Source organism: Cydia pomonella, chromosome 10 (assembly GCF_033807575.1).
Source record: "Cydia pomonella isolate Wapato2018A chromosome 10, ilCydPomo1, whole genome shotgun sequence".
In the NCBI taxonomy this organism is placed as follows: Eukaryota; Metazoa; Arthropoda; class Insecta; order Lepidoptera; family Tortricidae; genus Cydia; species Cydia pomonella.
In genome coordinates, this window is record NC_084712.1 from 781834 (window position 1) to 795772 (window position 13939).

Genomic DNA, 13939 nt, shown 5'->3' on the forward strand with positions numbered 1-13939 from the left:
TTTCAGTTTTTATTCTCTTTTGTTTACGCGCGGCGTGATTATGAGCTATGTTATATATTTTATACACGTATATACACGCGAAATACATGTATACACGTAGATCCATCACGTTTATATTTTACTGTCTTACCCGTGCGAAGTAGGGCAGAGATAATCGTTACAACATTTGATGGATACTATAAAACATCTTAGAATTACCTATGTCATTCTTGAGAGGGTTAAATATTTCCTACAACCTTCAATAATGCTGCCTCGATTATCGACATTTGCGGCTGCAATGCACTCGGCAGTAATGTCGCAGCGCAATACTGCAGCAGCAACGCTGAGGTAGTCTGAATTTAAACGATACCTTTACTTTCGAAGACTTTATATGTAACACGTAAAAACAGCAACACTCTTAATTGTCCATCGGTGGACCTTATGCCTTTTGTAATAAGGTCCACCGATGGACAGTAAACAGTGCGGGTGTTGGTACTAAGCTTTTCCGACGTAAATTCCTACCGAAACGTTTGGCAACTGTCGATGCCGGTACTATGCCAGATCAATCGGGTTTCGTATAATTTTCGAGGAGTTTTTGTCATCAACACGTATTTAGCTATTGCAACGTAAATTCCCTAGACATCCAACTCGGACCCCTTTGTTTGATAATTATTGAAAGTCATAATGTAAGAATTGTCAGATTATCATTAGTCATAATTCTGAAACCATTATTTTTCAGGAATATCCTTAGGTTATCCTATAGATAAAACAAATCTAACCTAACCTGGCTTAGGTTAGGTTAGATTTGTTTTATGGCAATCCTGAGAAGTTACGCGTTTCTGAGAATAAACAAATTATGACTAACGAAAATGAGGACAAACAATACATTATGACTTAAAACTTTATGGGAAATAATAGACCCTTGGTAACTGCCGCTGCTATGTCAGTTCAATCAATCTGGTTTCGTATAATTTTCGAGGACTTTTCAATAAATGTCGTTTTATATCTACTGACATTGAGGCCGTGTTTATGAGTACGTAAAATAAACACTGTATAAAAGGATATTACATTTGTATCACACAGCACATGACTGGCACGCTCGATGTCTGTGGATATAAATCCACCCTAACATTTACTGAGCTTTTGCAACGTAAATTCCTGCCGAAGAAGAGGTTTGGCAACTGCCGCTGCCATGTGAGACCAATCTGATGTAGTATACATCGGAGGATTTTTCATCAACAAAACCTTATAGTGTTTTCGTATAATTTTTGAGGAGTTTTTAATTTTTTTTTTATTTTTTTTTTTCATTTTTTTTTCAAAGGCACATATACATAATCAATTTTAAAGTTACTCGCCAAACTGCTTATGCGGTTTGTTGGCGAGACAGCGCTCATTTTTTACATTTTTATGCACCTAAAAAGGTACCGTACTTAACCCCTTACCGCATATGCAACCTATATACTCGTATATGGCTGATATAATCTACTGTATTGACAGCTATTTGAGTTCAAATTTAAAACTATATTTTTTTATGACACGTTAAGGGATTAAGTTGCTATCATTCTATGCTTACATGCCCTAAATTATACAAGTACATAATTTTACAAGAAGATAGACTATGCAAAAAACAACAAGTCTAATAATAATAATAAAAAAAAAAAAAAAAAAAAACCGCTTTGACAATGACAGACGTCTCGTTAAAATTTTATTGCTAAAAATATATTTTTATACGTTTTTATTGTTAACCAATTGTGTATTTTACCAACAAGCGGATAATTCACCTACGCATTATGTGGAACCATGAAAAAAATGTGTCTGAAACATGTGGGACGCAAATTAATACGCACGCCACTGACGTGTCATTTGCATGACATAACGCAACACAATATATATACGGTAAATAACGTATAAAACAATGATAACGAGGAGTCGAGCACGTGCAGCGGATTCGAAAAACGCACGACCACCACCCCCGCCCGCCTCGTCCAGTTCCTCGTCCACATCGTCGTCAGGCGACGAGTTTGCAACGGCGCCTGACACAGACGGGTCCAGTGACGAGAGCGGGCCGCCGCCGCCGCCGCCACGACCACCTGCGCGACGAGGGCGGCCACCGCTGCCGGCACGCTTGGGGCCTGCGGGACATCCTGCCCCGCCCACGGCTCCCGCTGCCGGTGGTATAGTGCGTCGCATGAGATGGTCTCCGTCCATTAATGAGAATGTCATGCGCGCCTATTATGGGGCTACAGAGGGGGGAACACAATTATCTGCGTATCGTTCAAGAATACTGCCTCTGTTTCAGGCTCTTGAACCTACCATCACCGTGTCGGAGCAACGACTATCGGATCAGGTGCGCGTCATTCAACGGTTAAAGCGGTTGGACGACGCGACACTTGACCGGCTTCGCCTGGAGGCTCTCTCTGCTCGCGCGGCCTCCACCTCTGTGCGGGATCTGCCCGCCACGACGCCGGATCCGGTGCCCGCACCCGACCTGGCACCGGGGGCGCCGCGGGTCGATTTCAGTACCGACGAGGGGGATTTTGCGAGTCAGAGCATGAGCACCCCTGCTAATGAGCAACTGAGGAGGACTTTGGATGAGGCAATTAAGCAGTATCGCTCCACAACTCACTCTAGGCCACGATTACCACGTCTGCCTATGAATAGACGCAACCTAGCGCTAGTGGGAGCCCTGAACGCTTTACTAGAGCCACACATACGGACTAGTAAAGATTTAGATGATACGCACTCGATCATGTACTGCGGAGCCATCGCGGCGTGCCGTGTTGCTCGAGTCAAGTTTCCGGACGCTGAACGTGCACCTAGGACCGTCGGAGGTGTGCCTGCATGGCAAGCGCGGATCGAGCGACGTATCACCTCGTTTAGGACTCTCATTGCAAAGCTGACCTGCTTCAGGGGGGGCAACAACCGCCCCCGAGTAATGCGCTTTGTGAACCAGGCGTTCGCGGGGACGGATATCAGGCCCCGCGACTACATGGCCAATGTCACAGAGCGCATCGACTTTCTAAAGCAGAAAGTCTATGCATGGGCAAACCGTATTCGCCGCTACAGAGAGCGTGTGGACCGATTCCAGCAGAATCGTCTTTTTCAAAGTGACCAAAGGAAGGTATACAGAAGGTGGGAGGAAACCGACCCTCATGTGTCCGACGTGCGGCTGCCGGATGCTACTGCCATGACTGATTTCTGGCGTAGCATCTGGTCGGTGCCCGTTGAACACACGGAGGGCGAGTGGATAAACGTTGTCGAACGTGAGTGCGAGAATATCGAACCTATGGGGGCTATCACCATCAGCCCCGATGACGTAAGTTGTGCCATCCGTACGGTCCAGAACTGGAAAAGTCCTGGACCAGACGGATTGCACAACTTCTGGCTAAAATGGTTTCGGTGCTCGCACTCACGGTTGGCAACGCAGTTCCAACAAGCCCTCGAGCTTGGTTCCCTCCCTCCTTCCCTAACAACTGGAGTAACTTTCCTGCTCTACAAGTCCGGTAGTACCACGGAAGCGAAGAACTACAGACCCATCACGTGCTTGCCTACACTTTACAAGCTCCTTACATCCATTTTGAGAGCAAAAATTAACGCGCATATTGTCGCTAATAACATTTTGGCCACTGCTCAAAATGGATGTAGGGTTGGGTCCCGTGGTACTAAAGAGCTCCTCCTCATAGACATGACCATTTGCCAACAAGTCCGGCGGAACAAGAGGGCCCTCTCGGCCGCTTGGATTGACTACAAGAAGGCCTATGATTCGGTGCCTCACTCATGGCTGGGGAGGGTCTTAGAGCTGTATAAAGTTGATACAGCTTTAAGAGCCTTCCTAAGCGCGTGTATGAGGCAGTGGACCACAGTCCTTCGTCAACCAGGAGGCGGGGATGACCACCCTGGCCCGCAGGATTTTATAAGGATTGAGCGAGGAATATTCCAGGGTGATAGTCTGAGTCCCCTGTGGTTCTGCCTAGCTCTGAATCCCCTCAGCACCCTGCTGAAGGATTCGGGACTAGGTTGCCGGCTTCGGAGAGAGGGTGAAGCCGTTTCTCACCTTCTGTACATGGATGACCTCAAATTATTTGCACCAAATAGCCAAGACTTGTTGGAGCTACTGAAAACCACCGAAGTCTTCAGTAGTGCCATCAACATGGAGTTTGGTGTCGATAAATGTGCAGTTATGCATGTACAGCGGGGGAAGGTTGTAAATTCAACAAATTTACAACTTTCTGAGGCAATGGCTTTCAGATCTATCTCTGAATCAGAAACCTACAAATACCTTGGTATGTCACAGTCGTTGGGTATTGAGGATGAGGGTATTAGACAGTCGGTGAAGGAACGCTTTTTCAGTCGGCTCACAAAAGTCCTTAACAGTCTTTTGTCAGGAGGCAACAAAGTGCGAGCCTTCAACGCCTGGGTAATGCCCCTGCTCACATACTCCTTTGGCATACTAAGGTGGACTCAGACCGAGCTGGACGCCCTGGATCGGAGGGTCCGACTACTGCTAACCACACACCGTATGCTACACCCACGCTCGTCAGTTATGAGATTGTACATCCCACGGAAGTGTGGAGGTCGAGGCTTCCTAAACGCCAAAGATCTCCACAACCGCGAGGTGTGCAATCTCAGGAATTATTTCCTTAACAACGAGTGTGGGATGCATCGTGATGTGGTGGCAGTAGACAGGAACCTCACGCCGCTCTCCTTGGCAAACGAGAACTGGCGCAAACCTGTGGTACTAAGTACTGCGGATCGCAAGGCGGCATGGGAGAGTAAGGTGCTACACGGGCGGTTCTACAAGGCCCTCACGGGACCCGACGTGGACCTGCTCGCGTCGGTGAACTGGTTACGATTCGGGGACCTCTTCGGAGAAACCGAGGGTTTTGCCTGTGCAATTGCGGACGAAGTGATGATGACGAACAACTATCGGAAATATATCCTGAAGGACGGTACGGTCGACATTTGTCGGGCATGCCGCCGTCCCGGAGAGTCACTCAGGCATATAATTTCCGGTTGTTCTCATCTTGCTAACGGCGAGTACTTGCACAGACATAATCTCGTAGCCAGGATTATTCACCAGCAACTTGCTCTTCTATACGGCCTTGTGGACCGCGAAGTACCGTACTACAAGTACTCACCTGCGCCAGTTCTTGAAAATGGTCGTGCCACGCTCTATTGGGATCGATCTATTATCACTGACAGGACTATTGTAGCCAATAAGCCTGACATCGTGATAATAGATCGATCGCAACGCCGGGCCGTGCTCGTCGACATCACCATCCCCCATGATGAGAATCTCGTGAAAGCCGAGAAGGACAAGTCCAGTAAGTACCTAGACTTGGCTCACGAGATAACCGCCATGTGGGATGTTGATTCGACGATCATTGTCCCGATAGTCGTGTCAGCGAACGGTCTCATAGCGAAGAGTCTCGACCAACACCTAGAGAGACTCTCGCTAGGTGGCTGGATCAAGGGTCAGATGCAGAAGGCAGTAATTTTGGACACGGCGCGTATAGTACGTCGGTTCCTCTCTCTGCGGCCCTGACCACCGGCAGCTTGGGCCCTGCCCCGCTGCTGGCGGCACCCTAGGTTAGGTTTTTTATAATGTGTTTATATCTTTTGTATTGTTTTGTAAGTGTTTTTATATTTTACTTTTATATCCATATTATAAAAATCCTAGCCTGAGAAAAGAAATGAATAAAGGAAAAATAATAAATATAATAATACACGTTAGCTGAGGTCAAGGTAAATTATCTAAAAGTATTTTTTTTAATTTGTTCTTTACTTCCATTATGCTATATTTCTTTTCCTCTCTTAACCATTCTATATCATTATATATTTTTGGGACCAAAAATTTATCTGTTCTTCTACCATAATAGTTTTTGACAAAATGTTGTACATATTTCCTTATTCTAATATTCTTTGTTCTATATCTGCTTTTCTTAAACACTTTAAATTTATTATTATAGTAATTATCTATAGCTATCAAATATTGTACTCTTTGAGTCACAGGTAATATTTTATACATTTTATAAAGTTTTTCATAGACGCCTTTCAGATTATTTTTAGTTTTGCTGTCCAATAAGTATTTGAGTGATCGTATCTGTAGCTTTTTAATTTCCTCAATATACGTTTGGAAGGTTCTGCCATATACATTAAGTCCATAACATATCACTGATTCCGCTAGTGCATAATATACTACAAGCATAGTTTTTTTACTAATTAATTTATGTAAGTAGTACATTTGTAACACTTACTAAGTTTTCTAAAGTGAATCCTGCCGAACCAGAGGTTTGGCTACTGCCGCTTCCATGTCAAATCAATCAATCCTCTGGAGTTTCAGGCGTCCATAGACTACGAAGACTGCTTACCATCAGGCGGGCCATATACTTTTTTGCCACCGACATAGTATAAAAAATCTGGTTTCGTATAGTTTTCGAGGAGTTTTTATCATCAAACCGTATTAGGCTTATGCAACGTAATTTCCTGCCGAAGCTGAGGTTTGGCAACTGCCGCTGTTACGTCAGACCGATCTGGCTTCGGAGAAGTCCGTTCCAGGACCTCCAAGAAGAAGCTAAGCACAACGCTCCAACAGTATAGGCATAATGCTGTAACAAAAAAAAATGTTTAAGATTTATTTGGTTATTTTGTCGTGGGTTTTAAAGAGTGGTCCAATTATTAAGGAGTCCACTGATTAACAGTCCGCTGACGCGACGGCCTGTCAGTTAGCACATTAAGTTGACAGTTCCGAACAACCGATAGTGTATTTTCATCTCCATTTTGGAGGGTAAACTTAACACATGACGACACCACCGTCTTTAAATCGGTGTGAACACATCCGAGAGATGAGCGGGAATGACTTACGACCAGACATTGCTGTTATTTAAACTAATAAATCTAAACTGCAGTACGGAATGCAAACTTTAAAATAAATAAATGGAAAAAGATACTACAGGAGCCGGGAATCGAACGCACGCCCTCTTGCACTCAAGTCTCGTCATCTTACCGCAGGTCCAACGAGCTATTACGGGAGCTGCCGAATTATGCCGTGACTATCGACTAGCGATCTGGATATATGTGAGTCATTGAAAAGACCACCTTATGTCGGTTTGTGAGAGTTCCAATTCACAAAACTAAAAAATAATCATTATACATTTTTGCCCTTCGAGGTAGCTTTGGCGATTGAGAAACATAGCAAAATATAAATAAACGGAAGTAAACAGTGCTACGTTATTATTGTTATTTTATATGCTTTTTTCAAACGAATTGTAGTTTAAACGTAAACTTTCAACAGTCTCGTTTTTCTCTGCATACTTAGATATTTTTCATCACACTTGCTCCAAAAAGATCTTATTGAAATAAGAAAAATGAGAATGCAGGTGTACTAAAGGACAAAAGCCTATATTTTACCCGCGGAAGTTATGGATCATGAAAAAAAAGCTGTAGCTCCCTTAGGGAGTTAAGCTTTTTTTATCATGTCACCTATTCATTACAAACCAAGTAGCGTAAATGAGTTTTACTTTTAAAATAGTGACAGTGGGTCCCTTTAGAGGTCTCGATTTGTAAGCTTTCAAGATAATTATGTAGGTGCATATTAAATATATATCTTTGTTATTCTAATCTTAGTAAGCAATTGTAAAAAGTTAGAGCAGCGGACAATAATGTACGTTTCATACTAATTCCCTACATTACTTCTTGGCCTAGGTCAAGAAGTAATTTATATTCTTCAAGCTTAGCGTCCATACTGAGCTCATACTCACCCATAATGAGAACACAGATGGCGATGGGTCCTGGCTTTTTTTTGTGGTAAATTATGTTAAAAAATATAAATTACTTCTTGGCCTAGGTCAAGAAGTAATTTATATTCATCTAGCTTAGCGTCTATACTGAGCTCATACTCACCTATAATGAGAACACAGATGGCGATGGGTCCTGGCTTTTTTTTGTGGTAAATTATGTTAAAAAATATAAATTACTTCTTGGTCTAGGTCAAGAAGTAATTTATATTCATCAAGTTTAGCGTCTATACTGAGCTCATACTCACCCATAATGAGAACACAGATGGCGATGGGTCCTGGCTTTTTTTTGTGGTAAATTATGTTCGGATAATACAGCCAAGTGCAGCACAGGAACATGACAAGCCAGGGCACCATTAGCACCGGGAGTGGCCGGCGTTTGCTCTGCGAATATAAAAGTAAGTAAGTAAAAGTAAGTAAAAATCTTATAGAGCTTCGCTCGCCTAAATTCTTTTAAGGTCAATGTGGGGAACACCGGCGATATACAATATAGTAGTAGTAGTAAACTATTTTTTGTACAAAAGGACATATTAAAAGTGACATACAATTAGAAAGAAGTACAAAGGCGAACTTGTCCCTTTGAGGGATCTCCCAGTTAACCTTTGAGTAGATGAGAGGAGAGAATCAAAAGAAGGTGACAAATGCAGCAAAATGGTTAACAAAGTACCAGAATAATAAAATTAATAAAGGATATAAATACATACATAATGTATAGGATAAACATGTATTACACAAAAAGGAATGGGGTAATACACAAAAAATGGAAATAGTAGCAAAATATACAGCAACTATACAACATAAATATATAGGCAAATGAATCAATCAGATAGCCATAGCTTCTTTAACCTCTCCTTGAGCGACTCAACCGATTGTGCATGTTTGAGTGAAACACTGAACGCACTGAGAAGGACTTGTCGTCTCCACGAGATTTGTGAGGGGGATGGCAAGAAGCTGTTTTTATGTTTTGTACGACGTATACATAATGGTTAATATGAATGTAACGGAGACGACGAGAAGCATATCATATCACCAACGCTCTCTCTCGACGACTTAACCTACCCCACCTACATTCCAATATTGGCTTTAGGCTGTATAGCCTAAATGGCTATATGGTTGTTATGATTTATAACTATCCTTTTCCCATTCCAGGAAGTGTCACTCCCCATAAAATGATGTCCCCTGGTATGCTGGCAGCAGGCATGTTCCTAGCTGGGTGTGGCGTCTCTTCTCTGGTACCACGTATGTATAACTAATGGTTGCTGTTTTCTACAGCAAGTCTGATGAAGATGAGTAAGATGTCTGCTGGGTAGTATAAGTTTTACGTACCTACCTACATAAAAAAATATTTTTTATACAAATTGTAGGTTACAGCTTGACCTAATTTTAACCCGCAAAATTTGGCATTGTACATAATATAATTCATCCCAAGTTTGAGACTAATTAATACGATATTGTTATCCTTTTAACTTCTCAATTTTCGTTGGAAATCGAATCCCAATGGAACTTTGTGATTAGGCGTATTTTTTTAATTAAATCTTTTTTGCACAAATCTATATTTAATTATAAAAAGAAATCACGCACAATTTTTTTTAAAGCAAACTAACTTCGTAGGCGTTTTTCTCATGTTAGGGAGAAGACCGTTCCAGAGACGAGCTGCCTGAATGGAGAATGAATTAGATATGAAGCCTGTTCGATAGGGCGGGGAGATGGGGAGGGGGGAAGTGGAAAGAGATAGATTGCCAGTAGAGCGAAATTGACGGTCACGAAGAGCGCTATAAAAGTGAAAGAAGTATTTAAGACATTCAGGGGAGAGATCATTAAGAATGGAATAGAGAGCACAGTGCGTACGAATATTGCGCCGTTGACAAATAGGGAGCCAGCCAAGCTGCGAACAAAGCGCGGACACATGATAATATTTCCGGAGACAGAAGATAAAGCGGATACAAAGACGGTCAAACTTGTCAAGTAGCTCTTCGTTTAAGTCAGGAGAGCAGATAGCACACATCATCATAGGTATATGAAAAGTAAACAATGGTATGTTAATTACTATTAAGATTCCCACGGCAAGCAATTGGGACGCCAGTAGATTCAATCCGAAGAGAACGCTGTAGCGAATTCTTGATTCTGAAATATAAAAAGAAATAAAGGGACATAATTATCTTACGGCGCGGGCTAACTGGCAATGTTCAAGCGAGATGAAAGCGAGGCGAGTGCGTAGCGAGTTGCATTGCATTAAGGGGTCCCGAACGCTGATGACCTTCGATCTGAATCCCTTAGTTTCCTGATGTTTTTGAAGCTTTTCATATTAACAGCAACGGCTGTAAGAAATATAGTTTACCATATTTACTTCAAAGTTCACTGTCTTCGAGATATTTGGCATCAAAGTTGAACAATTTTAGGCCAAAAAACTGGTTTACTGGCCATAGCTTTGGTGTTAATTAGTTTAAAATTAAAATCTGTATGTGTAGATTTCGTACATTTAAAAGCCTTCACAGCAATCTAGTAACGAAAAAAGTGTTTTTTTGACATTATAAAAAAAAGTGTTCATTTCTTTCAAAATCCGGCAGACCAGAATGGAGATAAAAGTTTAAAGAACCTATTGCCGTTTGTCTTATAATTCTATAATATAGTGCAAATGTAGGAGTAACGACTCAAAACTAGTCAAAAACCGATGAAAACCGCGGGGAGCCCCTTAACGTTTAATGCTTTTAACAGTTCCATAGTACATATGTAGTGACTGTTCGTTTATTTTTAACGTTTTTTCAACAGTTAACGTTACTGTTTTGTATTTCTGATTCGTTTAACGTTACTGTTTTTCAAACATTTGTTGATATTGTATAAAGCAGTTAATCTTGAAAAAAATCACTTTAATGTGTGCTCGATAGGTCAGTTTTTTTCAGTGTTCGTTTCGCTGCGTACTGACATAAGATGAAGTACTCAAGTTGCGCGCTCGCGGCGTACTCGCTTCGCGCTCGCCTCGCTTTCAACCTGTGTGCCTGCGCTCTTATACTTTACTACTTCTCTAACTTTGATCTTTGAGCAGAAACATCTGCGAGCGATAGTACAAAAAAAATAAGGTTAAAAATTTAAAATTCACCACTTCCGGCAAGACTCGAACTTGCGACCTTTCGGAACAACGGTCCGATCACTATAGTATTTTTCAATCAAGAAGGGTATGCTGAAATATGCGAATTCAGTACGATTTTACAAGATTCGGCGTTTTTAAGTTATAAATTATATGGTGATGACACCTGTCAAAGTACTCATCGTGTTTGAAAAATACTATACCTACATCCAACTAAGCTACGGAAGCCTACCAGAAACGTGCAAATCTTTACATGCCTTCCTTTATAGGCTACATATGCTTAGGCGTCTTTTGACCGAGTACAATGTATGAATGGCCTTGATTTGCCGCTCGCCGCTTGCGTCAGGTCCGCAGCCTTACTTCTAATACTTTAAGGCGCCATAGGTTCAGAGAGCGGAGTTGATGAAAAATCGTACTGCTTTTAAAGAATACGGTTGCCAAAAATTTAATTAGCGAATTTCTTGGGAATTCTCAAGAAATAAAAATTTCTTGAGGATTTTCTCCCGTAACTTAATCGAATCCTGATTTTTTGACTTTCGCTCGATAGAAAAAAATACGAACATCTAAAACCCATTTAAAAAATTGTAACAATTTATGTCCATAGGTAATTTTTAAGAAAAAAACAACCGACTTCAATGAGGGAGACCGGTGAAAGAAAGATTATTTTTGATTTTGGATTTCATACAATGAAATTAAGAAGACTGGTAAAATACCCGCAATAGGGTATTCTACTATCTTCTTCTTCAACCTAGCGTTTTCGCGGCCTAGCGCCAGGGTCCGCTTTCCTACTTAATCTTCTCCTCTTTGCCCGGTGTTAGGGTATTCTACTATATTTAAAATAAATTATTTCACTCCGTGCATGATATAAAATTAAAATTGGCTATAAGTTTGCTAAGAGATGAGAAGTATGTAACCTCAATTCCTCATGAAATCCATCATCAAAACTCTAGTTTGACAAAAATGTACCTTGAAAACCTAACTGCTTCACAAACATGCAAAGACAAATAAAATTGTCAAACGTGAACTATGCGGCGTTGAAGAGTTCCATTCTGTTCATCATCAGCAGTTCCGCTTCATCAAATGTCACTTCTACAAATGTTAATGCTTGATTTGATGATAAAAATATCACTACATATATGCCTTTAACATTTGAGGAGTTCCCTCGATGCCTCATGGACCCCATCGTCACAACTCAAACTTGACAAAAATTTGTCTTAAATTCTAATTTGCTTCACAAACACAGCGAAGAGGACAAATCGCCAAACGTGAACAAAGCGTCATTGACGAGTTCCATTCTGATCATCATCAGTAGTTCCACTTCATCAAATGTCACTTTTTAAATGTAAATGCTTGATTTGTTGATGAAAAAACAAAAATCACTATGTGTATGCTCTTCACATTTGAATAGTTCCCTCGATTCCTCATGGATCCCATCATCAGAACTGAGTTTTGACAAAAACAGGACCAATCTGTAAATATATAGATTCAAACAAAAAATAATTTTCAAAATCGGTTCAGAAATGACGGAGTTATGAACTAACAAAAAAAAACATACACGCCGAATTGATAACTTCCTCCTTTTGAAATCTTGAAGTCGGTTAAAAAGCTAAAAATATGACAATTTCTTCTAAATATGTGATATTTTATTATTGAGGGAACTCGTCCACTACTTTTTTTTGTTAAATCTTACAACAAATTAAAATTCAAAAACATGATGCCCACGGTTTCGAGCACGCATATCCATCTCTTCACACTTACGCTCAGTGAGAGTGAAAGAAGAACACGAACCTTAGGGGCCTTAAATGTTCTACAAATTACAGAGTAGTCAATTAAATTGGGCCAATCAGTAACCACCAACCCATTAACACCACTCTGTTCACACTTTTTACATTACATCTGATCTAATTAGATCTGAGGGCCTACCTCGAATATCGAACTTCGCAAACATCGGATTCTCTTTTACTCCAATTAAGGCGTATTTAGAGTGACAGAGATAGTTACTCGAAATTACTTTATACCCCTTACGCTGTACATCCATGTTAATAAATCTATGCTCCTTGTCAAACATTTCTACTCCAGTCAGAACCAGTGCCAGCCGCACTAGGCTCAACAGACCATCGCCAGCCACCACCATGATTGATCCAACGCGGACGTTGAAGTAATAGAAGCTGCTTCGGAAAGGGAACAGAATACGTCCCGGCATAACAGCTAAAACGAAAGACAAAGAAATAATTGTAATCTGGTTTCTTACAGTCGTTCAACTGTGGCAAAACATTAATCTGTGGCGTTCAGCAAAAGTCGCCAGACACCGTATTGTGAATTTATGAAGCGTTTACAAAAATCGCGACCATCACACATATTTAAGTGCATTTTTCTTGAATAAGTTTTTGGCAGAAAATAATTTTTTGTACAAGTTTTTATCGCTGACTGTACTTTTCTTTCACAAGCCACTAATACTCATTAAGAATTCTAACAACCCTGAACACAATTAGTCTGCATCATCACGTTACGTTATGAGTACCTAAGAAAGTAATTTATGATACCTAAGGAAGACCCTATATTAAGGTGATTTTGGGTTTAAACAACATTAATGAACATTTCAGTTTTAGAAGTAAATTTATAATAAAAGGTAATCTTACCGGAACATAGAGGATTTATATATTTACTCGTAACATCTCATTGGATTATATATTTGATATTTGATGTGGTGACGAATGAGATAATATTGTACGAGTATAAGCGCTAAGTCACGGCATATCTTTAAAACGCTCGAATAAGCTAAGTAAATTAACTATTTTTGTATCAAAACAAATCAAATAAATATACCGTTTGTGTCACATCGTTTGACATTTTTGTTGGACATGTCAGAAATCGAACCGTAGATTAATAAACATAGACTAAATAACACACGCAAAAAGGTTAAATTGAAGTCATTCTTTGCAAGGAAAGTGTATTCTTTTGATAAAAGATTTCTTTGCAGATAATTTATTAGGTAACATAATGTTATTAATATGCTTGAACACTATGCTACTTTTTGTGCTTTCAAATCATTTGTAAATATGTTTAAGAAAATGTTTGT

General features: G+C 40.6%; 1 protein-coding gene across 2 annotated transcripts; it reads right to left on the reverse strand.

Moving 5' to 3' along the window:
• Positions 1 to 6402: 6402 nt before the first annotated feature.
• Positions 6403 to 13406, reverse strand: LOC133521796 (uncharacterized). 2 transcript variants are annotated; one of them, XM_061856859.1, is made up of 4 exons: positions 12886 to 13406; positions 9823 to 9899; positions 8024 to 8159; positions 6403 to 6587 (listed from the first exon to the last, which is right to left on the reverse strand). In XM_061856859.1, the coding sequence occupies exons 1-4, from the start codon at positions 13061 to 13063 to the stop codon at positions 6433 to 6435; spliced, it is 546 nt and encodes a 181-aa protein (XP_061712843.1). In that variant the 5' UTR covers positions 13064 to 13406; the 3' UTR covers positions 6403 to 6432. The 2 variants fall into 2 exon arrangements, with proteins under 2 accessions (XP_061712843.1, XP_061712844.1); XM_061856860.1 differs by having other exon boundaries at positions 12879 to 13406.
• Positions 13407 to 13939: the final 533 nt, after the last annotated feature.